Here is a 26,303-nt window from a genome sequence, read left to right on the forward strand (position 1 = left end):
ATATGAGTAATTTAATTACTAAATTAAATTTTATTAGAAGAATAAATGATAAATTATCTAGATTATTGGGCTTAAGTGTTAGTTGGCCAAGTACTCAAGCCCATAAATAATATGTGATACTATGTACTGTTACCACTTCTAATCAGTGTTTTGTTTTTTCTCGTTTATTGTAGAACTGAAGTTTGAACTTAGTGCCTTGTATTTCTTTGACAGTAGGCTCTGTCATTTGAGTAGCTCTGTCAGCCCTTTTACATTGATTATTTCAAGATAGGCTCTCTGTACCAGGGCCACACTTGATAGTGATCCTTTTACTTGTGCTTTTCTCCTCATAGCTGGATACTCACTGCTTTTTGCTTTTTTTTAAATTCAATTATTATCAAACTCAGTAGAAATTTTAGTGCTATAGAGTTGGCCATAACCAAGAAAGGAAATAGTTTTTTTGCCAGACCTTTTGCTTATTACCTGTTTTTATCACTACTCTTCTATCAATATTCCCTTAATTTTTATTGAGTTACAATGCTTGAACCTCAGAGCTTATACAGAAAGATAGATAGATAGATAGATAATAGATAGATAGATAGATAGATAGATAGATAGATAGATAGATAGATAGATAATATAGATATAAATACATACATATGTATGTATATATGGTCTCTGCCCTTCATGATCATATTTTCTTTTTTTATCTTTTTTTTTATTGTGAAAATACTGTACAGAGGGGATACAATTACATGGGCAAGACAATGAGTACATTTCTCATCAAGCATTGTAGCCTCCTCCTTTGTTTCCCCTTCCCATCCCATCCTCTCTCTGCCCCCCCACCTAATCCTCCCCCGCACCTAATCCTCCTCCCCCTCCCACCAAAGTTGTAAAGTTCTTTTCGACATAACAACTTGTATGTCTCATTGTTGCAATGGTTCCACCTGTATCCCTGTTTAAACGATTTGTTTTTTTCCCTTCCCCTCCACCAATTTCCCCAAATGTTCACAAACAAGACCACACTAAAGCTACCAGCACGACTATGTTTATTGTAGCCTTATTTACCATAGCTAACATATGGAACCAACCCAGATGCCCCTCAGTAGATGAATGGATCAAGAAAATGTGGTATATATACACAATGGAATTCTATGCCTCCATCAGAAAGAATGACCAGAAAGAATGACATTGCACCATTTGTTAGGAAATGGAAAGACTTGGAAAAAATTATATTAAGTGAAGTAAGCCAGGCCCAAAGAAACATAGGTCCCATGATTTCCTTTATTTGCAATAACTAGTATATGTCTGAGTCAAACAGAAAAGGTCAGATAAGTTGATGTTAGGGAAATGAACCCTAAGACATGTATTCAAATGTTTTTTCTTTCATGCGATTGTTTCTAACACAATTATAAGATTATTTCTTTGTTGCTTTGTATGTCCCTCCCCCAAGGTATAACCCCTGCTTTCACAGTACATGATCATATTTTCTACTTTAGAAAACAAAGCATTTTTAAATCCTTCAGATTACAGTTTGAAAAGATACTTTGTTGTTGTTGTTGTTATGGTCATGGGGCCTGAACTCTGGTGTTGAGCACTGTCCCTCAGCTCTTCAGCTCAAGGCTAGTGCTCTACCACTTGAGCACCACTTCCAGCTTTTTTTGCTTATGTGGTACTGAAGAATCAGCCCAGTTTGAAAAGATACTTTAAGGAATGAATGTTCAGCCGGGCCCTGGTGGCTCACGCCTGTAATCCTAGCTACTCAGGAGGCTGAGATCTGAGGATCACGGTTCAAAGCCAGCCCGGGCAAGAGAGACCATGAGACTCATATCTCCAATAAACCACCAGAAAACCGGAAGTGGTGCTGTAGCTCAAGTGGTAGAGGGCTCGCCTTGAGCTGAAGAGCTGAGGGACAGCGCCCAGGCCCAGTGTTCAAGCCCCACGACCGACAAAAAAAAAAGGAATGAATGTTCATTGAGCTTTTTCATGTCAACATATAATTTCAGTTCTTAGTGCTTTATGTATTTCCCTTTCAATCTAATGTGCATAGATATAATTATAAATATCTATGTTGTGGCTAGTTAGTTGAGAGGTTCTCAGAAAGTTAAGGCCAGGATAAATGTTGTTCTGAGAACATGTAATCAAGTCACCTAACCTAGTTATCTAAAGAGGAATAGTTTCATGGAAGAATTGTCATCAACTCTGAGATTTGAAGACCCAAGTAAAAGTTAACTAGGCAGGTATGAGAGGAAGTGTTCCCACTTCCCATTGAAAACAGTGTATGTCAAGAGAACTCTTGTGTTGAGGGAAGCAAAGAAGAATCAGTAACGTTTATGTAAAGAATACAAGTGAAATAAATGAAAATTGAAGGAGAATTAAGTGAAGATTAAATCTCATTTAGAATGTGATGGTAGCTCATTTTCTGAAAGGTTCCTCCAAAGTAGAGTTAATTGGAAAGTAACAAAATTGATTGATAGAGTACATAGTAGAGGAATCCACATAAGAAATGATTGAGGATTGGGAATGAATTGAAGAAACAGATTTGCCTGGTAATTACATGTTGAGATTATTTGGAGAAAGACAGGCTGATTTGTGGTTTCTAGCTTGGATAAGTGGATGGCTTTTGGACCCTCCTTGTTGGATGGGCAAAAAGGAGAAGAAAAAAGATACAAGCCTTGACATGCCACTCTAATCAGGAAAATCAATGGGTTCCAGTTCCTTGTATCTTCTAAAGAAATTTTATTCTGTAATTTTTAATGTTAGCTTTTCTTTCCAGATTGAGCATATAGCATATAATTCATAGACAGGAGCCTATGAATTTTAGAAATAAAGATGATTTTACCACTTATTCAATATAATTAGGTTAATATTTTTCTTGCCCTCCCCAACTATTTTTTAAATTATATCAGGAATGTTGAATGCATCTCCTCTTCATTTATCTTAAAAAATTTTTTTCTTTTACGTGGGTTTCTAACATTAGAGTTTATCATAGTGTATTTATCAATGTAACTTCAGTTCATCCTACTATATCAGGCTTATATCTGTCTTTGCTAGCCTTTCTGGGACCATAAGAATGGGTGGTAGACAAAGTCACAATTATAGATTTTACAGATATATTATCATTGACCCTCCCTACCACTTTTTCACTAATATTTCAAGTGCTGTTTGTTTTACATAATATCAACTGATGTTTTTCTCCTGTATTAATTCCTTAGTGAAGTGTTCTTTAAGTCACTGGTGCTAAAATATCTAGTTGACATTTGTGAGTTAGGATTAATACGGAAATGGGAGGTAGAATATGCAATTTACTTTTTCAGTGTCAGTCAGTGGTGATTCTTTGATACTGTTCCTTTTCATCCCATCTTTTTGTTTAGGAAATTGTCTCCTGCTTTCCACCAGGCATTACTGTCTTTTTGTCGAATGTCAGCAGATAGTCGTTTAGGATCAGAGGTAAATAACACCAAATATTCTTATAGTTTCTGTAACCGTATCTATTATTTTTCTTCTTAGTGTCTCATATTGAAGTCTGATATAGAAAGTCTGTTTAAAGTCCATAAATATCTATAAAATTTTAAGTAATGCTCAAAAAAATAGAACATATCAGTAACCCGCCTGTACATCACCTTTATAATAATAAAAAATTTAAAAAATAGCACTTAAAACTTTAAATTTATTTTAAAAAATAGTTGATTATTCTGGGGTTTTTTTGGATTATATTTATTAATACTAAAGTGTCTCTTCTTAATCTCATTGTTTATTGGTCAGTTGTGGGGCTTGAACTCAGGGTCTGGGTGCCATCCCTGAGTTTTTGTGCTCAAGACTAGCACTCTGCCACTTGAGCCACACTCCATTTCTGATTTTCTGGTGGTTAATTGGAGATAAGAGTCTCTTAGCCTTCCCTGAGCAGACTGGCTTTGAATCATGATCCTCAGATTTCAGCCTCCTCAGTAGTTAGGATTACAGACATGAGCCACCAGAGCCCAGCTCCTAATCTCTTTTAAATATAGTATGTCTAACTATGGCATCTTTTAGCTATAATTCAGAAAAACAACTTAAGGGTACACCATCTATATTCAGTTTATTTAGGTAACTCCATTATTTTCATTTTATTAAAAGTGGTTTGGTTGGCTTTGGTAGCTGACTTTATTAACTCTTTTCTATTGTTTTAGGCCCCTCTTCAAAGTACAAGTTTTGTACTTTGTATTCCCTCCTCTTTCTAGTTACTTTTTGTTGGTTCCACTTGACCTTTCATAGGCTCCCTGCTTCCAAATGTTATTGGGTCTTTCAGATCCCTTGATGAGTTAAGTTGCAGTCTAGCAGTCTTCATTATAATATCAAAGAAGCTTCCTTGAGCCATCCTTTGTATGCAACTTCATTATGGTCAGATTCTTGTGGACATATTATTTTAAAGAAGAAACTGAGAAGGTTGCCTAAATCTGTGGTATTCCTATAGCTTCGGAGAATTTAAGCCTACTAATTGAACTTCATAGCTGATATTTCATTTTATCTTTCTTTTTTTGCTGATACATAGTTCCTGTATATGTTTATGGGATACATTGTGACATTTTATACATTAAAACAAAGTACTATCTATGATCTTATCACATTACATTGGCTTACCTATTACTTCGGATATTGTTTCTTCCTGTTGAAAATATTCAAAATTCAGTCTATCTACTACCTTGTTTGAAATACTCAATTCTAGTCCACACTAGTTATCCTACTGTATTATATAGAACACAAAAAGTCATTCTAGGGGCTGGGGATATAGTCTCTAGAACACTTGCTAGTCCAGATGAAGCTCTGGGTATGCTTTCTGGCACTATAAAACAATGAATAATTATTCCTCTTATCCCTTTTACTGTAGCGTATTTAACTCACTTCTGGCCCACTGAAAAGCTTGACGCTATTTGGGGACACTATTCTTATTGCTATCCTCTACATAAGTTAAACTATAGGAGTGTGTGCTTAGAGCAGAAGTGACAGAATCCAAAGCATAAATGTCCACTTTACCATCCTGCACAGAAGTCTTCCACTGAATCATTTACTGATTCTTTGTTTCTGTAGGTGTCTCGGATTGCAGACAGTGAAAAAAGTGTTATGTTAATGCTGGGGCGCTGCCTGCCCCACATTGTTCCTAATGTGCTGTTGGCCAAGAGAGAGGTAAGACGCATAAGAGTATTTTCCTCCAAAGAATCTCATCATGTTGTCTTTTTTTTTTGTCCTTTTGAAGTTTAGTGTTATATTTTTATTTTGTTAAAGTCTGTTACTTGCAATCATATTCTTACTTTTGTGCATGCATCTCTGCTCCTAGAGAATGGTTTTACACCTCTGTCAGGTGAGTTGAGTAAAACTGCATGGTATTCATGTTTTTCCAACTTGGCTTAAAGCATTATTAGCTTCTGCAACACTATTACTGTAGGTCCATTTCTATGCCATGTACACTGTTTTGTGTTACTGGTTGTACTTTTGTTATGATCTGCCTGATTAGTCTGCAGAAGTGAAGACTGTACTGAAATTGGTAAAAAAAAAAAAAAAAAAACTAAGAATAATATAACACTTTTCCAACTATATTTATAATTACTGTAATTTAGATTTATAATGTTTGTTTGGCAATGAATTGCACTTACAATCATAGAATGGTCATCTTAAGTTTTAGATATAGTTAATTTGTTAACAAATGCTTTAGCTAGCAAAGCCTATGTGGTAAACCATAAACACTCTGGGAAGTTACCTTTATAATTACATTTATAAGTTATGATCAAATTGTTATTGCTAACCAGTAAAAGATGAATGAAAATTGCTTTGCGAATAAGTTCTTAATTTGAATTGTTCAGTTTAATAAAAAGTACATTGAGAATATTTAAAAATATGTCATTAGTTTTATTCATAATTCATGGGACCTACAGTATGATAGGTACTTAATGCATTGACAACACCCATTTAAGGCTTATCCTTAATATCTGTTAAGCACAAGAAATTTGTACTGATCCTCGAGAAAGTATATGTAGAGTTTTAGAACTTTTTGATTTTTAAAAAAAGGTTGAAAACACTATTCTTACTAATAGTTTTATTTTTATGTAATGACTTAAACCATAGTTATAAGCTATTAAAAAGTATGGACGTTTTCTATGTCTTGAAGGATCAGTGTCCAATTTCCGATTGTTTTGCAGTTCTTCCTGGCAGAATGATGTTTGAGCTGCTGTCCTCTTTCAGCTTGTACCATAATCCATGTAATGCACTGATGTTTGCATCCCTTCTCTGTTTCCTTACTATACTTTCAGTGTTACAGAAACCTAATTTTCATGAGTTGCAGTGGTTGTACATAGTACCATAAGAATCGACCAATAAAATCTGATTGCCCTGCATGAAGTATTTATACATTTGCATCATCAGTAATAAAATACATTCTAAATATAGATATATATGTATTTACAAGCACACATATATCTAATTTGTGGTATGTTTACTTTCCCACTGGTTTCAATTTTTTTATATTTCAAAAGTATTAAATATATTTAAAGGATCATGAAGAATTAATCTTTTCTGATCATTTACTTGCACCTTGTTCTTTTTTATTAGAAAATTTGCTAAAAACAAAGTTACAGTCTCTCAAAATTAAATTAATAGATAATGAAATGTCTTAAGTTTTTTTGCCAGTTGTGAGGCCTGAACTCTGGGCCTGGGCATTGTCCCTCAGCTCATCAGCTTAAGGCTAGAGCTCTACCACTTGAGCCACAGTGCCACTTCTGGCTTTTTCTGCTTATGTGGTGCTGAGGAGTCGAACCCAGGGCCTCACGCATGCAAGGCAAGCACTCTACCACTAAGCCACCTTCCCAGCCCTTAGTTTAGTTTTAAACATGTCCCTAGGTATGAAAGGATAAAATCTCTAAATATGTGCTTAGCACTGGTGGGACTCTAAATTCAATTCTCATCACTATGAGAAAAAAAGGACAGACTTTATTTCATTTTATTCATTGACATAGAAATACTTGTTACTATTTCACCAAGGTTTCTCAAATCCATATTTTGAAAAACTTGTGATTGAAGGGTTAATATTTGGACTTTTTCTTACTTCTCATATTTTATACATTTCTGTCAGCATAAGTCTTTATTGGCATATAAATATAGTTAAAACATTCTTGAGTAAACTGAAAGTCATAATATCCTAGGTGTACATAAAACATTAGAAACCAGGTTTAATGTTTTAACTAACAAATACATTTACATAGTTGGTGTGTGTTTGTGTGCGTGCATCTACTGGGGCTTGAACTCAGGGTATGGTTAATTGGAGATAAGAGTTTCATGGACTTTCCTTCCTGGGCTAGCTTCTAACAACAAACCTCAGATCTCAGCCTCTTAAGTAACTAGGTATACAGATGTGAGCCACCTGCGCCCAGCTAATATTAATTTTTTTTTTTACCAGTTTTTGCTTGGGATTGTTTTCATGTTTTTGAGTTATATGAACTTCTTTCTATATTGTGAATATTAACCCTTATGGCATAAATTATTTATAAATATATTTTCTTTCATCCTGTAGGTTATACATATTTTCTTTCCATCTATTGATGAACAAGTGTTTATATGCCTGTGCATGATATTTGATACATATTTTTTCTTTTGTTGCTTCTGCTTTTGATGTCAGATCTAAGAATCCATCATGAAATTCAGAGCCAAAAATTTCTACTTCTGTAGTTTCTTCTATTAGTTTTATAAAGTTAGATTAGTTGTTCAAATCAAAATATTGCTGATTGAGTACCTTCCTACTTTTTTTCAGCATTTAATTGGTTGTAGCCTTTGAGGTCTCTTCCACTGGCCTCAATTCTGTCCTAATGCCACCTCCATACTGTTCTAACTACTATTGTTAAGTTTTGAAATTGAGAAGTATAAATCCTCCTATTTTGTTTTTGTTTTTCAATGTTGTTGGGTTATTCAGGGAATCTTGAGTAGTTCTATGTGAATAAATGCTCAGCTTTCCATTTCTGCAAATTAGGTCTTCAGAATTTTCAAAGGTATTCCATTGAATGTTACATTACTTTGGGAGTATTCCATCTTGCCTACATTAAGACTTCCACTACCTGACTGTGTGATGTCTTTCTGTTTACTCAGGTCTTTTATTTTTGAGCAGTATTTTATAATTTTCAGTGTGTAAGTCTTTTTATTCTCAGTATATTTAGTTGTAGGTATTCTTTTTGTTGGAACAATAAGTGAAAGTGTTTTTTTAGAATTGTTCATTGCAAGTATATAAAAAGCATAACATACGTGTGTTTTGATCTTTACAGAAACAGTTTTTCAGTGCTAGTTTTTTTTTGACATTTTTGTTTTTGATTTTATGAGTTGTATATCTGCTGATTGAATTGTGGGGTCTATAAATAGATACTTTACACTTTAGATAGCTCACCTTCCCTGCCCCCCACCCCCTTCCTTAAATTGCTATGACTGGGACTACCAAGACACTGTTGAAGAGGAGGAAACAGATATCCTTTTCTTATTTCTGATCTTCGGGGGATACTTTTGTCTTTAAGTTTGATGTTAGCTATAGAATTTTTATAAATAACCCTCATCATGTTAAGGAATTTCTTTCCATGTTTAGTTTACCGAATGTTACTTGTGACATAGCATTGAAATTTTGTCAGAATACTTTTTCTACAACTCTTGATATGATACATGGATTTTTGTTTCCTCTGTTAATGTGATGTTAGACTTACTGATAATATGTTCATGTTTTAAAACTTTTTATTGTGAAGATTGTACAGAGGGGTTATAGTTACATGAATAAGGTAATGAGTACATTTCCTGTGGAGCATTGTTACCCCCTCCTTTGTTTTTCCCCTACTTTTCCTTTCCTCCCCACTTTTCTAACTCTCCTCTCTCTGCCCTCCCCCAAGTTTAAAGTTCATTTTCAACATCACATTGTTACAGTGGGTCAACCTGAATCCTTGTTACAGAATTTTGTTATTTCTTTTCCCCTCCCCAAATTAGATATATGTATATACAAGATACAGGGCACGAGAATCAAATACAATGACAACAGGGGTTGTACCATGGGGGAAGAACATACAAAAGAAAAAAAAATCACATAGTACATAAAAAACAACAGCAAAAAAAAAAACAACTCTTGTGTCCCTATCTTGGGGTTCATTTCGCTTAGCATATTCATATGTACATAGCTTTTGAACCACTGTTTAGTTTTTGTCTAGTTTTGGTTTCAGGCTAAGAGTGTCTTAAAATGTGTAAGTACTATCCTCTTCTATTCAAATTCAAATTTGGATAGAATTGCTGTTGATTCCTGAATTAATTTGTAACAGTCATAAATTAAGCCATCTGGCTTGGGACTTCCTCTTTGTTGAAAAGCTTTGATTCAATTTTTTTTTTATCTTTTTACTGTTTCAGTACCCATTTTTCTAGTATGAACACACTGATCTTATATTCTCCAGTGAGAGTATAACAATTTTTCAAAATACCCACATACAATCTTAAGAAAATAGACTATACATAGGAAAAAATTTATGTTTGTTCTTAAAAGTAAAAGAGTTAACCATCCTTAAGTTCCTAGAGCTGATCAACCACTTTGGCAAAGTAGCAGGATACAAAATTAACCGACAAAACTCAGTAGCCTTTCTGTATGCCAACAATGTATAAGCAAAAAGGAAAATTATGAAAACTCCATTTGCAATAGCCTCAAAACAGTTAAAATACCAAGGAATTAACCTAACCAAAGATGTAAATGATTTTTATAGCAAAAACTAGAAAAATCTGAAGAAATGAAGAAGACATCAGGAAATAGAAAGACCTTCCATGTTCAAGGATAGGTAGAATGAATATTGTGAAAATGGCCATACTGCCAAAAATGACAAATGCAATGCAATCTCCATCAAAATCCCAAGATGTTCTTCACTGAGATAGAAAACAATCCAAAAATTCATGTGGAACAACAAAAGACCTAGAATAGCCAAAGCAATTCTAGTCAAAAAAGTAATGCAGGTAGTATCACAAAACCAGACCTCAAACCCTACTACATAGCCATAATAACAGAAACAGCAAATAGACTAGAAGATCAATGGAATAGAAGACCCAGGAATAAAGCCATATACTTACAGTTCCCTGATATTTGGTAAGGGAACCAAAGACATACAGAGGGGGAAAAAAATGGTGTTGGGAAAACTGGGCAGCCATAGTCAGAAAACTAAAAGTGGATCTCTGTTTGTCAGCATGCACTAATATCAATTCAGAGTAGATCAAAAACATCAATGTCAGACCCAAAACTTTGAACTACTTCAAGAGAGTTGAAGAAACATTAGAATTTACAGGTATAAATAGAAATTTGTTGACTAGACTCCCAGGGGCACAGCAGATGGAAGAGAGACTTGACAAGTGAGACTACATCTAAATAAAAAGTCTCTGCACAGCTAAGGACATGGTTACTAAACTAGGAAGACAGCCAACAAACTGGGAAAAGATCTTTACCAGTAATATATCAGACAAAGGCATAATAGCCATTATATACAAGGAGCTCAAGAAACTAACCCCTCCCAAATCTAAAAAAACAATCACTAAATGGAAAAAGGAGCCAAGGTGAGATTTCTCAGAAGAATGGCAAAGAAACATGTGAGGAAATGCTCATCATCCCTTGCCATAAAGGAAATGCAAATCCAAAGAACTCTGAGATTCCATCTCACCCCGGTAAGATTGGCTAACATTGTGAACTTGTGCAACAACAAATGTTAGCAGGGATTTAGGATAAAGGACCCCTACTGTGCTGTTAGTGGGAATGTAAACTAGTACAATCACTCTGCACAGCAGTCTTGGAGATCCCTCAAAAACCTAAACATACATCTTTCCTATAACCCAGCCATACCACTCCTGGGCATCTACCCTGAACATGATGAGCCAGGATGTGATAAAGACACCTGCACATATATGTTCATTACACACTATTCACAATAGCCAAGATATGGAAACAGCCCAAACACCCCACAATAGATAAGTGGATCCAAAAAATGTGGTACCTATATGGAATTTTACACAGCTATTAGAATAATGTCATTTGCAGGGAAATGGATGGAACTAGAACAAATCATATTGAGGTAAGCCAAGCTCAGAGAGGCAAACGGCACATGTTCTCTCTGATACACAGAAATTAAATCTGAAATCCACTAGGATACAATAAATTATATAGGGTTCTAGATATTCACACACAGTGAGACCAAAAGAGGAAACTTAGGAGAAAAACACAAAGGCTCAATGCCTGAGTGCTTCTTCATATTTATATAAAATAATATGCATACTGAAAAGAACTCAAAGATAGAGAAACAAGATTTCTCCTTTTTTTCCTTTTTTTAAGTTTTTAGTTGTTAATAATTCTGCCACCTTTACCTTATTTATGGTATATTCAAGAGAGTACATCTTCAGAAGGGTTGGGTATGGGTATAGAACTCGTGAGAAAAAGGGTGAAGAAGTGCTGCAGTAGAACTTGCTCAACATTGATGAAAGTGAACTATACAACTTGTGGGTGGAGACAGGAGGGATTGGGAGAGAATGAAGGAACAGAAGACACTATGTGAAAGGAAATGTACTCATTACCTGACTCGTAATTGTATTCCCTTTGTATAATAAATAATAACAATAAAGTAAATTAATAAAATTAAATTTTAAAAGTAAGATAATTCAATATGAAGGCATATGCAAATATTTCTAAAGAGATTTGCAGTCTCTTAAAGAAAGACCTTTCTGTATTATCATTAGAAGTTACTTGCTTTACTTGTAAAACCCAAATAAATATTAAAATACTAGAAATCTCTTCTACTTAATTCCACAGATAACATAGCACTCGAGAGGTAGGAGATTTTCACAACTATCTTTGTCATTAAAATTGAAAAAGTCAGAATAAACTAACATACTTCCCTGAATGTTAATCCTTTACTAGTCTAAAAACAAAAAAAGTCTCAAATCTAGGTTGCTAAAGCAATATATAAGATCCTTGTTGCCTGGAAATAGGAATACATATTTTCCCCTGTCGGGGGAAATACCTGTTTTTGTGTGTGGCTGTACTGGTGTTTGAACTTAGGACTTTGCATGTTCTAGGAGGCATTCTATCACTTGAATCATACCTCTAGTTCTCCAGAAATGATCTTTTCAATCTAATGTTTACCACTGGAGTTGTAAGTACCATTGGTGTATTAGTACCGTAATAGTTTTTTTAATAGAAAACTTCAGGTACAATATTTTACATTACTTTATATTTATTATATTTATATTTTTATTATATTTATTATATTTTTATTTTTATATTATATTTATATTTTCAAGAAATGTCCTTTATGTTTAATCTTACAAAGGCATCTTTTAAATAGTATCACATTATATTCAGAACAAAATTTATAGCATCATATTTAAATGCTGAATTCAAAATTATTATAAGGTATCTTTTCAACGACTAAATTTCTGCAATTAGAACGCCAAAAACAAAATACTGATTCCAGTAGTTAAGTCTATAATTCATGTGAAAATTATAACTATGATCTTAATAAGTTTTAGGGTATAGAAATATTAGTGCTTCAAATAAATAGATGTATTCACAATAAATGTGAATAAATAGCACAACAGATACCTGCAGAATTCATTATTGAAGAGTATTGCATACCGAGGTTGTTAATGACTGAATAGTGGTGATATTAGTATATTTAGAGCTAGCTCCAGCTTAGCAGTTAAAATGCTATTAGGAGCCAGATACTGGAGACCCACACTTACAATCCTTAGGACAGGCAGATCTGAGGGTTACTGTTGGAAGCCAACAAGGGCAGGAAAGTCCTGAGACTCCTATCTCTAATCAATCAGCAAAAAGTTATGTGGCTCAAGCGGTAGAGCACTGGCCTTGACCAAAACAGCTCAAGGACTCACCCAGGCCTTGATTTCAGGCCCTCGGATCAACACACATAAACTCACACACACACACACATAAACACACATGCACACACACACACACACACACACACACACACACACACTGTTATCAAGAATCCTTGCTGAATTTATAAAAGTACATTTTTCCATTGTCACTTTATAGACCTCTGCTCAAGTCTGTGTAACATATAACAGGAAAAGTGTTCTGGAATTTTTACCATACTGTGTTATATCTGAAATAGCAATTAGCATGCCAGGATATTCATTGTTCTCTCTGGTATGGAATATCAACCAAATCTTACTGGCAATGACTTTCTATATATTGTTAATTTTGCCAGCATGAAAGAAAGAAATGACAATAGAAATTATCACTGTGATTAAGAAGAGTACAAAGTGTAAGTTAACAAATTTTAGAATTCCTAACTCTAATCTGTTTCTGAAGAATCATATCCATATGAGAAAATATATTTCATACAGTGAAAACTTTATTGTTCTTTTCTCCAAGTTACATATGGATAATACTCATGCATTATTACATAATAATTCTTCTTTTACATCTGTTAGAATTTTTTAGTGGGCACTGAGGTAGATGGGAAAAAAGGGAATAATTATTTTTCTCTTTATTGTATTAGAATTTTTTGTGATAGCTGCAGAATACTATTTCATATAGCTTGACAGATTTCTCTCTACAAATATTTTCTCTTTTTTTGGACTTGTAATTTCATTAGTTTTAAATATCAAAACATTTGAATGTTAAAATGTAGAACAAGTTTAATTTCAAACATGTCTATAAAGAATAAACTTTTGGCTATTTTTGGCAAAATGCTGTTTAAAATTTTGCAATTTAACATCAAATATTTCTACTCACATTCTGTATTAGTATTGAGAAGATTCATTGTTTATAGAAATAGTTTCTCTGTCTCTATCTCTGTCTCTCTGTCTCTGTCTCTCTCTCCCTTTCTCTCTCTCTCTCTCTCTCTCTCTCTCTCTCTCCCTCTCTCCATTTTCCATCCTATCTTTTCTCCTCTTGCTTCTTTGGGGCAAAACTCAGGGCCTTAAGAATATTAGACAAAAAAGAAAGAAAGAATATTAGGCAAGTGTTCTACCACTGAACTAACTTCTAGCCTCAGGAAAAGTTGCTTTTATTTTATGATTTTAAGTTTTAAAATATAGTGAACTTCAACTTTTCTTTTAAAAGCACTTTCAGAGTTAAAGTTATTATATTATTTTGTCATGTGATGGAATGTTATTTACTATAAAATAAATTTCCCCGGGGAAATACTGATTTAAAAGTAAAGTTACTTGAATCTTAAGTGGCTTTTAATGCATTGTGACTTACACTTTTTATATAACCAATATATTAATGTAATGTTTTCTGTGTTTTGAGTTATCAGTATTACAACATTAAAAGTTGTTACTTTGTATGTTGAAGTTTAAATGTCTATCTAAAAATACTGTCATGCATTTTTGGTTTGAATTTTTTCACCCTCATATTTCTGTAGGAGTTGATTCCCCTCATATTATGTACAGCGTGCCTACATCCTGAGCCTAAAGAGAGAGATCAGCTGCTCCATATTCTTTTCAACTTGATCAAGAGACCAGATGATGAGCAAAGGTGAGTATGATTTACCTCTTTGGGACCTCAATACAATATTGACTTGCTAATTTTTGTATTTTGTCATCAACATTGGCAATAATAGAAAATACCCAAAAGAAAGTTAAAATATGCAAGATTCTCAAATGTACATGGAAGGCATACAACGTACAACAGATTTGACAATCCTGAAAAGTGAGTCCATGTCATGAATAATGAATTTGAAATGTGAATATGCCACTGTATTCACTGGCTACTTGCAGGATTGAAGAATCATTCACTCAGATGTATATAGTTTTAAGAATTTCTGGAAACTTCACTACTACTTTATAATACATGATAATGAACAAAATGTAAGTATATCCATTGCTTGACTAACATGTGAGAGCTTCTGGTATTGCCTAAGCCTGTCTGAATCCTAAGGATATGTTTCTCCACTTGTTTTCCAGTATATTTTGGTCAACACCAGGAAGGAGAGATGTACTATAGAGTTCAAAGCTTACTAGACTTTTTTGAACACTCTTAGTTGAGAAATTCCTTGCATTGTGAGTCGTTTGTCTCTTGATTTACTTATGATTTCAAACCTTCTCAAAAAATGTAAACAGTCTAACAATTACTTAAATTATATAAAGCTACCGAATTCTAATTCTAGTTTATTCAATACAATTCTAGTCTATCAGTACAATTCTATTGTCTTATGATGTAGAAACAAAAATATTGTTTTATGAGTCTATAAATACATTTAGCTACATTATCTTAATCTAACTAGTATTTAGTCCACCTCCCCTCATCCCACCACTAACTATGTTAGTGCTGTTGCAATTTGAAATTTTCCTAAGCATAATTTGGTGAGACTTTGTTTTCATCTCTGAAAACTACTGTAATCTATCTTGGTAATTTGATAATGAAATACCATGAATTATACTTTTATCTTTTGATTTGCAAGGCAAAAACCAGACTGAGATTGTTTTTATACTCTGTATGTAAAGTTTGGAGCTGCCACCTAGTGGCCAAAAATATCTATTTGCCTTCATGAAAGTAAGATGTTGAGATTCATCAGGGTTTCAAAACACTGCAGAAATATAACTGCTAAAATAGATCAATCAGTTGATTAACAATATTACATGTAAATAAGGCAAATATTTTAAGTTAGCATGATATTTTCAAATACAACCAGTTATTTTTCCTTGCTTGAGAAAAACTTAACTTTATATTCAGTAATGGTGCTTTTTCTGGTACTTTGTTACCAACTCTAACTGACACCATATATCTAACCTAAGTCATTGACTAACCAAACAATCTTACTCTTCTTGCTGTCAACTACTAAGTCTAATTCCAATTCAGTTAATACTTTGTAGGCCATCTAACCTTTCAGTTTTGAACTGCATTTCAAAGCTATCATATTTTCTATTTAGCTCTACTAAATAGCTCTGTTTGAAGGGATCTAAAATTTTTTCTATTAAAGTTTATACATCTTTAATACAATTAGTAATGATGACTCAGGATTTGAAGTTCTATACAAGTATGTTTTCTAATCATAATTATCGACATTTGTGGAATACACATTTGTATGTGTGGTGTGGGGGCAAAAATAATACCTAGATATTAATGGAATTTTCATAAGGGAAAAGACAGCTAACGTGGCTTGGGAATTTCTTGCTTCATTTAAATTTATCTGTCTTCAAAAAGTGGAATAGAAAAAGCAATAGAATATCAAAGGGAAATTTGAGAAATAGACACTTAAATAGCCTTTGACTGGGCTTTCCTTGGGATATTAGGAGAAGTCAAGACTCTTCCCTAATAAAGTAGGGAAAATTAGCTTAGAAAATCTAGCTTCTAAGTCAGGTGCTAGTGGCTCACGCCTGTAATCCTAACTACTCAGGAGGCTGAGATCTGAAGATCACAGTCCAAAGCCAGCCCAGGCAGGAAAGTCTATGAGACTCTTATCTCCAATAAACCACCAGAAAACCAGAGGTGGTGCTTGGCTCAAGTGCTAGAGCAATAACCTTGAGCTGAAGACTGAAGGACAGCACCCAGGTCCAGAGTTCAAGCCCCACAACCGACAAAATAAAAAGAAAAGAAAAGGAAAGGAAAATCTAGCTTCTGGATCTTATGGTTATAGTCAGGTAGATGTCACTCTTTGTTTTTAAGTCATTAGGAAATAATCAGTGATTAAACCATCTTGATTGAGGTACAAAGAGAATAGATGCATATAAAGGAAAGTCACTGGCTCAGGTTTATATAGCTCACTGGTGGCACGTGACACTGGATTTGGTCCCAAACACAGGAAAAAGTTACTTTACAAGGTTATCACGGGTTATATGTTGCTGTACAACATCAAAGACATACTGGGTCATTTTGCAATTTTATAGTTTTGAACAAGAGCACTGAACAATGCCTAGCTTAACTCAAAACTTGGACCTAGTTCTGTATTTGAATGGATATACATATCTCTCCTGTCTTTTTTAAAATCCTTTTTAGGCAGATGATATTGACAGGTTGTGTGGCATTTGCACGTCATGTTGGACCTACACGTGTGGAAGCTGAACTTTTACCACAGTGTTGGGAACAGGTAAACTGACTTACTGGGCTTTCTATTGCTAATTCACTCCAATTTCTTACAATAGTTAATATCTTTTAAAATCTGATTAGTAAATTTATGGAATATAAATTATGCTGTTATTACAGTTGTGATTTAATTGTGCTGAAGAATGGTTTAGGGTACTTTGCTTTATTCCTTTATTCAACAAATACATAGAAAACACAAATTTCAGTGCCAGTTGCTAGTATAGTTAGTCATCCATGAATGCAATGGTGAACAAAAGATCAAGATACCCTAGTGGGAGAAAAGAATAAACAATGAAATAATAGGCTATCTTATAGTAAAATGCTTTTTGAAGAAAAATAAAACAGCAAAGGGATTAGAGAAGGGCAGAGAACAAATGATGAGAGAATGGATCTTTAAGGAACTGATATTTAAGTAAGAATCTGAATAAAGTGAGACACAACCAGAACTTAGGTGGGAATGTGCCAGGAGGAATAAGATACACATACTTGTGAATGTGTACAGTTAGCAATTTATCTTGTCTATATTGTATACTTGTGTTGCACACAGTATATGGAATGTAAGCTTTGAATGTGGGAGGTTTTGGGTTATAATTTAACTTGTTTTAGTACTAGTACTTTCAGATTATATTGAACATTCTAGTCCTCTATAGAACTCAGAATTCTTGACTATCTACTTGATGTTTAAATCATTAAGCACCTTGTTTTTCCACCTAAAAAAGACTTTCTTACCTATGGAGACAAATTATATGGCATATTTATGAAAGCACAGTCTCATATTCCTAAGAAAAATATGGGCAATGGGCATTCATATTTTCTTGAAATATGATAGAGCCACTAGATTTAGTATGAATAAAATGAATAATGTATATAGTAGCAATTACCTGTGATTGTGCCATATATATCTTTACATGTTCATACATATTAATGTAGAGTGAGGTTTTAATTGTCTAAAGTTGGAATTAACTTGGATACAATTTATCAGCTTTGAATTCACAGTTTTATAATACATGATTCATGTGCACATTCATTTTTTATAGTTTTTTTCCATTTTCTTTATTCATATAGATCTTAGCTTACCCATTTAAAAAGTACAAGTCATTGGTTTCAGTGTCATCATAGTGTGCAGTCTCCATTACTAGTTCTAAAACATTTTCTCCCATCAAACTTATTTATTATAATTTTTACTATTCTAACACTTCAAGCTTATTTTGTCTCTTAATGGGTCTGTCTGGTTTCCATATGACTATTAGGATCAGTTTGTAAGTTTCTACAAGAAAAGAAACTGGCTGTGATTTTTCAAGTAATTTATTGGATCATTCTATTAATCTGAGATTATTTCCATCCTACTCTATTAAGCCTTTCAATCTATGAGTTTAGAATGTTTTACATTCAGTTGAGTCTTGTAAAGTATCATGCTATAGTATTTTATAATTTTCACAAAATAAGTTCTATATCTTTTTTGTATTAATCACATCAAAATATTTCCACTCTTTGCTATTGCAAAGAAAATTCATTTGATTTTCTTTTTGTTCATTGCTAATATACATAAATATGATTGATTTTCTCTCATATGTACATTTAACTTTGTAACTAACTGATCTAGGCAAAAGCAATACAGAACAAATCTTTTATGAGTAGCCATTAACATTCAGGCCATTCTGGTTTAGAGGTAACTACATCTGAATTAAATATAATTCCAGGGTATCAGTAATAAACCACCTTCTTCTTTATAACATGAATAAACATAGATTTCAGAGATCTACCTAGCTTCCTACCTCCGTTTGTTGCCCAGTAGATTACTCTATAATTTCTTTTCTTAATTTTAGGGATCCAATATATTATTGAATTATGTCATCTTTTCTATGGGAATATGAGAACAAATATACTTCTTTTCCAGTCAATGAAAGATTTATATTCTATGACGAAGACATATGGGAACAAAACCCAGTATGTGTCTTTTTGTTGTTGTTACTTTTTGTTAAAAATCAGTGTAGTAGATGCGGTAGCAAGCCCCATCATTTTGCGCGTACACACAGGAATAAAGTTTTTGTAAAAAGAAAACCAGAGCTAAGTACAGTTTGCAATCCTAATTACTCAAGAGGCAGAGATCTGAGAATTGAGGTTCAAAGCCAGCCCAGGCAGGGAAGTCTCTGAGACTCATATCTACAGTTAACCAGCAAAAGACAGAAGTAGAGCTGTGGCTCAGTGCTACAGTGCTAGTTACTAGTCAAAGAGTTAAGTGACAGCTCCCAGCTCCTGAGTTCAAGACCCAGTACCATCACACACACAAAAGCTATACTTTCTTCAAGCTGGCCTTGATTTATTAAAGAAATTATTTCCTATTACCTTAGGTAAGAGACTGGCATACATCTGACCATATCATGTAAGATCCAGAAACTGAATTTTAAGTTAATTTCATTAGGTATGGGTCCTGGCTTCTCCTGAGATGCTAAAGAAAACTTAGTTTTAAGCATATAATGTCTATAGACCTCTTACCAAATTTTAACTTTGGTTTTTCTCTTAACAAATGACCCCTGTGGCCTCATGTTTAGGCTGTTCTTAATTTCCTTATTCCTGATCCAGATATAGCTGCAAAGCGATTTCAAGAAATGGAAAAGGAGCATGCCTTATAGCACTCAGCCCAGGATTGATGGTGAAAGTAATTCTCTGTTGGAAGAAGAGAGTGTATGTGTTAGTGCTTGATTTATTTAATTTTTTTTTGCTGTAGATTAATCACAAATACCCAGAAAGACGACTACTTGTAGCAGAATCCTGTGGAGCACTGGCACCTTACCTTCCTGTAAGAATTCTTTTGTCATTGAAAAATTTGTGTTTTTATACAGAAATGTTTTTTTCAAGTGTCTTACCTACTTTATTCCAAATTCTCCTAGCAGTGTAGCTTAAAGGAAAGAAATCAGCCAGGAAAAAAAAAGGGGGAAAGGCTCATGTTAGTGCTATCTTTACTTACATAGGTATTACTTACCTTTATTTCTTTTCTGTATATAACAGTATCATTGGTTTTTGTTGAATATAACAGTAAACTGTTACCAGAGTATGTATGGTCTGGGTTCTTGAGATCCTTTCTAAGAGGTCTGTGATATAAAGGCTATTTTCATAATAATACTTTTTTTTTGGTCTTTTTCACTGTGTTGATATTTGTACTGTTGGTTAAAAAAAAAATCTAGGATGAACAAAATGCTAGAAACAATTTTGTGTGGGTACTGGGATTATAGTTCAGTTATGGAGTGCTTGCCTAGCATGTGTGAGAAACCTTGGGTTTGCCCCTAGCATAGTCCCCCCAACAAACAAAAAAAAATAGATCTTTGTGAACCAAGATATTGTGGTGTTTGACTTTATATTAAATAGTACCATAATAAATTAGCTGCACATTTAAAAAGCTCTTTTGAAGTTTGCTCTCTTTCATTATCCTGCTTGAATTTCTAGTCTCACTTTAGAAATTTTTTTTAAATGAACATCAGAAATTCATAATTTCTCAACCCATCCTAGCATTTGTTTTGATTGTCAGAGTAATTCCTTCCTCTTATAATCTTCAACACTGTTCTGTACTTAATAGATGATAGGAAAAATCATTCTCTAGTTATAGCTGAATGTTGATTTTTTTTGAGTAGCTAAATGTGCTTGAGTGTGCCACTGTAAAGAGTTGAGGATTTTCACATTTTTAGCAAAAATACAAAAACTTGCTGAGAGATGATTAACACCGAATTCAAGGTAGATCTTATTACCACTAAGAGAGGAAAGGTAAGAGTAGGGACTTGGAGAGAGCAAAGATTGGAAAGCAAATACAGCAAAATATTTTGTGTTTATTTAATATGAATTTTGAAAAACATGGATATTTGTGCTATTTTCTATCTATACTTTTATGCTTTACCCTAACTAAATGGTAAAATCATGTCCATTATTTTCAGAAAGAAATTCGTAGCTCCTTGGTCCTTTCAATGTTACAACAGATGTTAATGGAAGATAAGGCTGATTTAGTAAGAGAAGCTGTGATCAAAAGCCTTGGTATCATTATGGGATACATTGATGATCCTGACAAATATCAACAGGTATGTTTTCCAAAATGAACCTCTTTAACACCTTGACAGAATTCCAGATAATACAAAATTCCACACCTCTGATTCAGATACTTTATAATGTGTAGTAGGGATGTAGGTATAGCAACTGGTCCACTGGGGATGTTTGACTGCTTTTAATTTGTAAAGCTCAACATGAATTTGGCAGCTGATATGCCATGTTTGTCTGTCAGTAATGCATGGCAAGAAAAGGAGATCAGTAGGCTTTTTGTCTTACTTAAAATATTTTTGTAAATTTCTTGAAATGGATACATACAGCTTTTGATTAAACTTCTTAACCTTATTCTCTCTTCTTTTTTGCAGGGTTTTGAATTGTTGCTGTCAGCTTTGGGTGATCCCTCAGAAAGAGTAGTTAGCGCAACACATCAAGTATTTTTGCCAGCTTATGCTGCCTGGACTACAGAACTTGGGAATTTACAGTCTCATCTTATACCTACACTACTGAACAAGATTGAAAAGCTGCTCAGGGTAAGTTTTTACCAATAACTCTTCTTAAAGCTATCTTAAACTCATAATGAGGGGCTGGGATGTAGCTCAGTGGCAAAGCGCTTGCCTAGCAAGCACAACGTCCTGGGTTCCATCCCCAGTACCAAAAAAGAAAAGACAAAAAAAAAACTCATAATGAGGAACGGAAAGTGCCACTTAGCTGAATATTATATTCCTTGTTGGTCTGGAGCCAAGAGAAATGAAGGAAATTTTGCTTTACTAACACTAGGGGAAAGTGGCATGATCTACCTTTGTGGAAATAACTGAAGTATTATTCAGAAAGCTAGCCATTCCTTGACTCTCTGAAGACTTAACTAGTTTACAAAATTCACCAACTCTAGTGCAGAATGCAGAACTAACTACAGTCAGAATCTCTGTAGCTTTATTTCTATAAATCAGAATTATTTTATTATATTTTATTTTTTTTGGGGGGGGGGTCCAGTCGTGGGGCCTGAACTCTGGGCCTGGGCGCTGTCACTCAGCTTTTCAGCCCAAGGCTAGGGCTCTACCACTTGAGCCACAGCACCACTTCCAGCTTTTTTCTTTTTGCTTATGTGGTACTTAGGGATCAAACCCAGGGCCTCAGGCATGCAAGGCAAGCGCTCTACCACTGAGCCACCTTCCCAGCCCTATTTTAACTGTATTCTACTGCACACTTAAGAACTTTACATTCTGTTCAAGCAAAAGATTTGCAGAAAAGTTAAAGAAATGATAGACACTTCCTGATCTAAGTTTTGTTCTAAAAGTTTTTTTAGAGGACACAATATTAACATTTCTTAAATACCTATTGGGTGCTCTTGAGGGTAGATACTTTGGACATGTCTATTCCATTTTCAGAATTCTATGTCACATATATTGATTTACTCTGTAAATTTCAAAATGGATATAAAAACAGACAACTAGACTGAAGTAACTGTTCTGCAAAACCTAGGGAATTTTTAAAGAAAATTTTTAAGTGTTTGCATTCTTTCTTAGAATTACACATACCTGGGCCAGGCGCCGGTGGCTCACGCCTGTAATCCTAGCTTCTCAGGAGGCTGAGATCTGAGGATCGCTGTTCAAAGCCAGCCCAGGCAAGAAAGTCCGTAAAACTCTATCTCCATAAACTACCAGAAAACCAGAAATGGCGCAGTAGCTCAAGTGGTAGAGCACTAGCCTTGAGCTGAAGAGCTGAGGGACAGTGCTTAGGCCCAGAGTTCAAGCCCCGCGACCGACAAAAAAAGAATTACACATACCTGTTTTATTTGTTTTGTTTTGTTTTGTTTTTATAACATTAACCTTATTAACTGCACAATGCTACTAAAAATTTCTGCAATATTCAGCCAATAACAATTGTGTAGAAATTAAAACTATGTAAATAGTTCATTTATCTGTTATTTCTTCAGTTATTTCTAATATAGTAATGATATCTTATGTAGATTTATACTGCAGTAAACACTTTTGTCTCTATACCAATCCTTTTATTCTTTATATCATTCTTTCTTTGTTTCCTTCTAAAATTTCTTCTCCTACATTTTATCTATGTGTGGAAGCAATATAAAATGTTTTCAGTACCAAAACTGTAAAAGGCAATAGGCAGCAGAAGAGGGGATATAGCAAGTACTTCTGCTGAATTAGCAGTTGAGCATTTAATATGATTCCTGTGGTTCATCAATTTCTTTACCCTAACTTATAAAATTACAAATTATGAGCAGTTTCTAATAAAAGGAGAACATATTAAAAAAAATTGTTCCTAACATTGGAAATGACTGGCATTCGCCCTAAACTTTTTCATATAAAAGAATCTATTACATCCACAGTGCCTTATTGCTGTTTCTCATTTTGAATAGACCATCTTCATTAAGTGTCATGTTTTCAATCCAACAAAGTATCCGTGTTTGAATCCAAATCCTTAAATGTTTCATTTGCCATAAAAAGGGAAAACATCACAAATCCAATTAGCAATGTAATTTCAAAAGACTAAAATTAGCTTCCACCTCCTTATGTTTCAGGAAGGAGAACACGGGCTGGATGAACATAAGCTCCACATGTATCTTTCTGCCCTGCAGTCCTTGATCCCATCTCTCTTTGCATTAGTGCTACAGAATGCACCTTTCTCAAGCAAAGCCAAGCTTCATGGTGAAGTGCCACAGATAGAAGGTACTGAACTTAGGTTCTGGAAGGAAGATGTAGAATATTATTAGCACCAAATTTTTTTAATAAAAATTCTAAAACTCACAATGCAATTAATAGAATGTATTTTATATGTGGAATAGCTAAGGTACACTATGTGGCTTCATCTTTATGGGTGTGCCTCATGGTATAATATTTATACTTTCCATTCTTACTCTATATTCCTTTTTTTATAACTTTAGGAGTCTGGAACAAATGTTCCTTTCATGAATAGATCTGAATCAATAAAAAGATTCAGATAACAGTATATATAGTTTGTCATTTCACTTTCTTTACATGTTTTCTTCCCTGGCATTTTCAATCTAAAACAAATAGGGTAAGGTAAATATACTTTTCCTGCTTTGTCCTCAAAGGAATACAATTATATGTAGTAGAATTTTCTGTTTTTTAATAGAAAGAATGTTATTTCCTTTCAGAAGCATGAAATTATTAACAGAAGCAGGTACTTTCTTATCTCTCCAGGTAGCCAGTAAATGACCTTTGATACGTGGCACATGATGATACCCCCACTGTCCCTAGACAACAGGATAAAGGGCTATAGATAAGCTTACGGCCATGTATAAAATACCTTTGTAGATGTTTTCAGGTTTGTGAAATTACCCATCTTTACTGTCTACTGATAAAGAAGTATGACATTGAGAACACTAATAGTCAATGTTTTTAGAAGTATAATTTTCATATCAAGTAAACTTGTCTTACTGTATTCTTGGGGCTATGAAGTAGTGTTCAAGGAGACATGAAGCTATGGGATAAATTATCATGTGCTATTTAATGTCATATTTATGTGAAAAATAAACAGTCGGTGAAATGGGATTAGTTTAATGTTTTAAAATATTATTGACTGGGTGCCAGTGACTCACACCTGTGATCCTAGCTTCTCTGAAGGCTGAGATTTGAGGATTGTGATTAAAAGCCAATTCAGGCAGGAAAGACTGAGCATCATATCGCCAATTAACCAGCAAAAAGCCAAAAGTAGAGCTATGGCTCAAGTGGTAGAGTGCCAGCCTTGAATGAAAAAGCTAATGACAATGCCCAGGCCCTGAGTTGAAGCCCCATTCATCCACACATGCATGCATGCATGCGTGCACACATCCACAAAATGATATTATTGAGTGTAGTAAAAATTCAAACTTCTTAAGATTTATAATTTGAAGGTAGAACTTCATAAAGCACTCACAGCTGTCCACTTCTGATTCTCCCACTTTATTCATAAAAGCTCCTCCTGTCTTTCTGATCTTCTCTCTCCCTGTTTCTTTGTAGGTTTGGCTATATTAGTTTGTTACAGCTGTCTCAATTAGGGCTTACAGACTAAGTAGATTAACAACAGAAATGAATTAGCTTCCAACCTTAGAAGCTAGAGGTCTGAGATGGAGGTTCAGCAGGATAGGTTCCTTCATAGCTATGAGGGAAGAGCTGTTGCATGTCCATGCCTCTCCCTGAGCTTCTGGCAGTTTGCTGGTAGTCTGTAGCATTCCTTGACTTGCAAACACATCACCTCTTTCTATCTTAACATGTCATTCCTGGTGCCTATTTCTGTGTCCTTTGTCATATTAGATAAGGAGTCTACCCTACTCAACCCAGTATGACAAAATCTTATTTCCAAGCCTAAGGCTTTGGAAAGATAGGAAAACTCAATTCTGCTTATACTTGTTACCATTTCTTTATTTAACAAATAATCGTTGAATGTCTGTTGTTGCCATGCACCTACTAGAGATCAGATAACAGTTTCAAAAGAACTCTTACCTTTCTAAACATTACCTCTTCTTGTGATTAACTCATTTTAACAAAAATAATATTTATTTTCAGGGTTTATTCTTTGACTTTTAACAGTAGCTGTAAATGTTATATCTGTGTTTATGTACTTTTATATACATACACACACACATATGTGTGTGTATATATATATATATATGTAGTTTGGAATATAGTTTATTATAAATGAAGATTTGTGTTTTCATAAATGATGGTGACTCAAATGATTTTATTAGCAATTTATTTTATACAAGATTGACTAATATTTATGTCATGCACTCTTATTTTTATTCTATTTTTGTATATGTGTGTGATGATACTGAGACTTGAACTCTGGGTCTTTTGCCCCCTGCTTGGTCTGACAAATGTTTTACATCTATATTTAAAATTTGTCATATGCCAATTCAATATCAGAGGGCCTTATTTTCCTTTGGCAAGACTACCTAAATTTCCAAAGTGCCATTTTCCATGTGCTTTATTTTGTTTGTTTTATAGTGACTAGGTTCCCTCGGCCTATGTCACCTCTGCAAGATGTGTCTACCATTATTGGAAGCCGTGAGCAGTTGGCGGTGCTACTACAACTTTATGATTACCAGCTAGAACATGAGGGCACAACAGGCTGGGAGAGCTTACTATGGGTTGTCAATCAATTGTAAGTTTCTACTCCATGTTCATTTGATATACCTAAGTCATGGAAAGTGATTCTTAATAGCCTTGGAACTGAGGGCACAATTATTTATAAAAAATAATTGTTT

The 26,303-nt window shown here is 34.1% G+C and overlaps 1 protein-coding gene across 1 annotated transcript in view; it reads left to right on the top strand.

Annotated features, from left to right (window-relative positions):
- The window catches only part of Kiaa1468 (KIAA1468 ortholog), an 81,341-nt gene that overhangs the window by 28,092 nt on the left and 26,946 nt on the right, over positions 1-26,303 (top strand). Inside the window, exons 9-17 of the mRNA XM_013018894.1 lie at positions 3,354-3,429; positions 5,047-5,142; positions 14,385-14,497; positions 16,958-17,048; positions 19,773-19,844; positions 20,971-21,111; positions 21,442-21,606; positions 23,616-23,763; positions 26,044-26,200. Of these exons, the coding sequence (XP_012874348.1) occupies positions 3,354-3,429; positions 5,047-5,142; positions 14,385-14,497; positions 16,958-17,048; positions 19,773-19,844; positions 20,971-21,111; positions 21,442-21,606; positions 23,616-23,763; positions 26,044-26,200 (1,059 nt within the window). The remainder of the gene's footprint in view (positions 1-3,353; positions 3,430-5,046; positions 5,143-14,384; positions 14,498-16,957; positions 17,049-19,772; positions 19,845-20,970; positions 21,112-21,441; positions 21,607-23,615; positions 23,764-26,043; positions 26,201-26,303) is intronic.

Source organism: Dipodomys ordii, unplaced genomic scaffold (genome assembly GCF_000151885.1).
Source record: "Dipodomys ordii isolate 6190 unplaced genomic scaffold, Dord_2.0 Scaffold43, whole genome shotgun sequence".
NCBI classification, from domain to species: Eukaryota; Metazoa; Chordata; class Mammalia; order Rodentia; family Heteromyidae; genus Dipodomys; species Dipodomys ordii.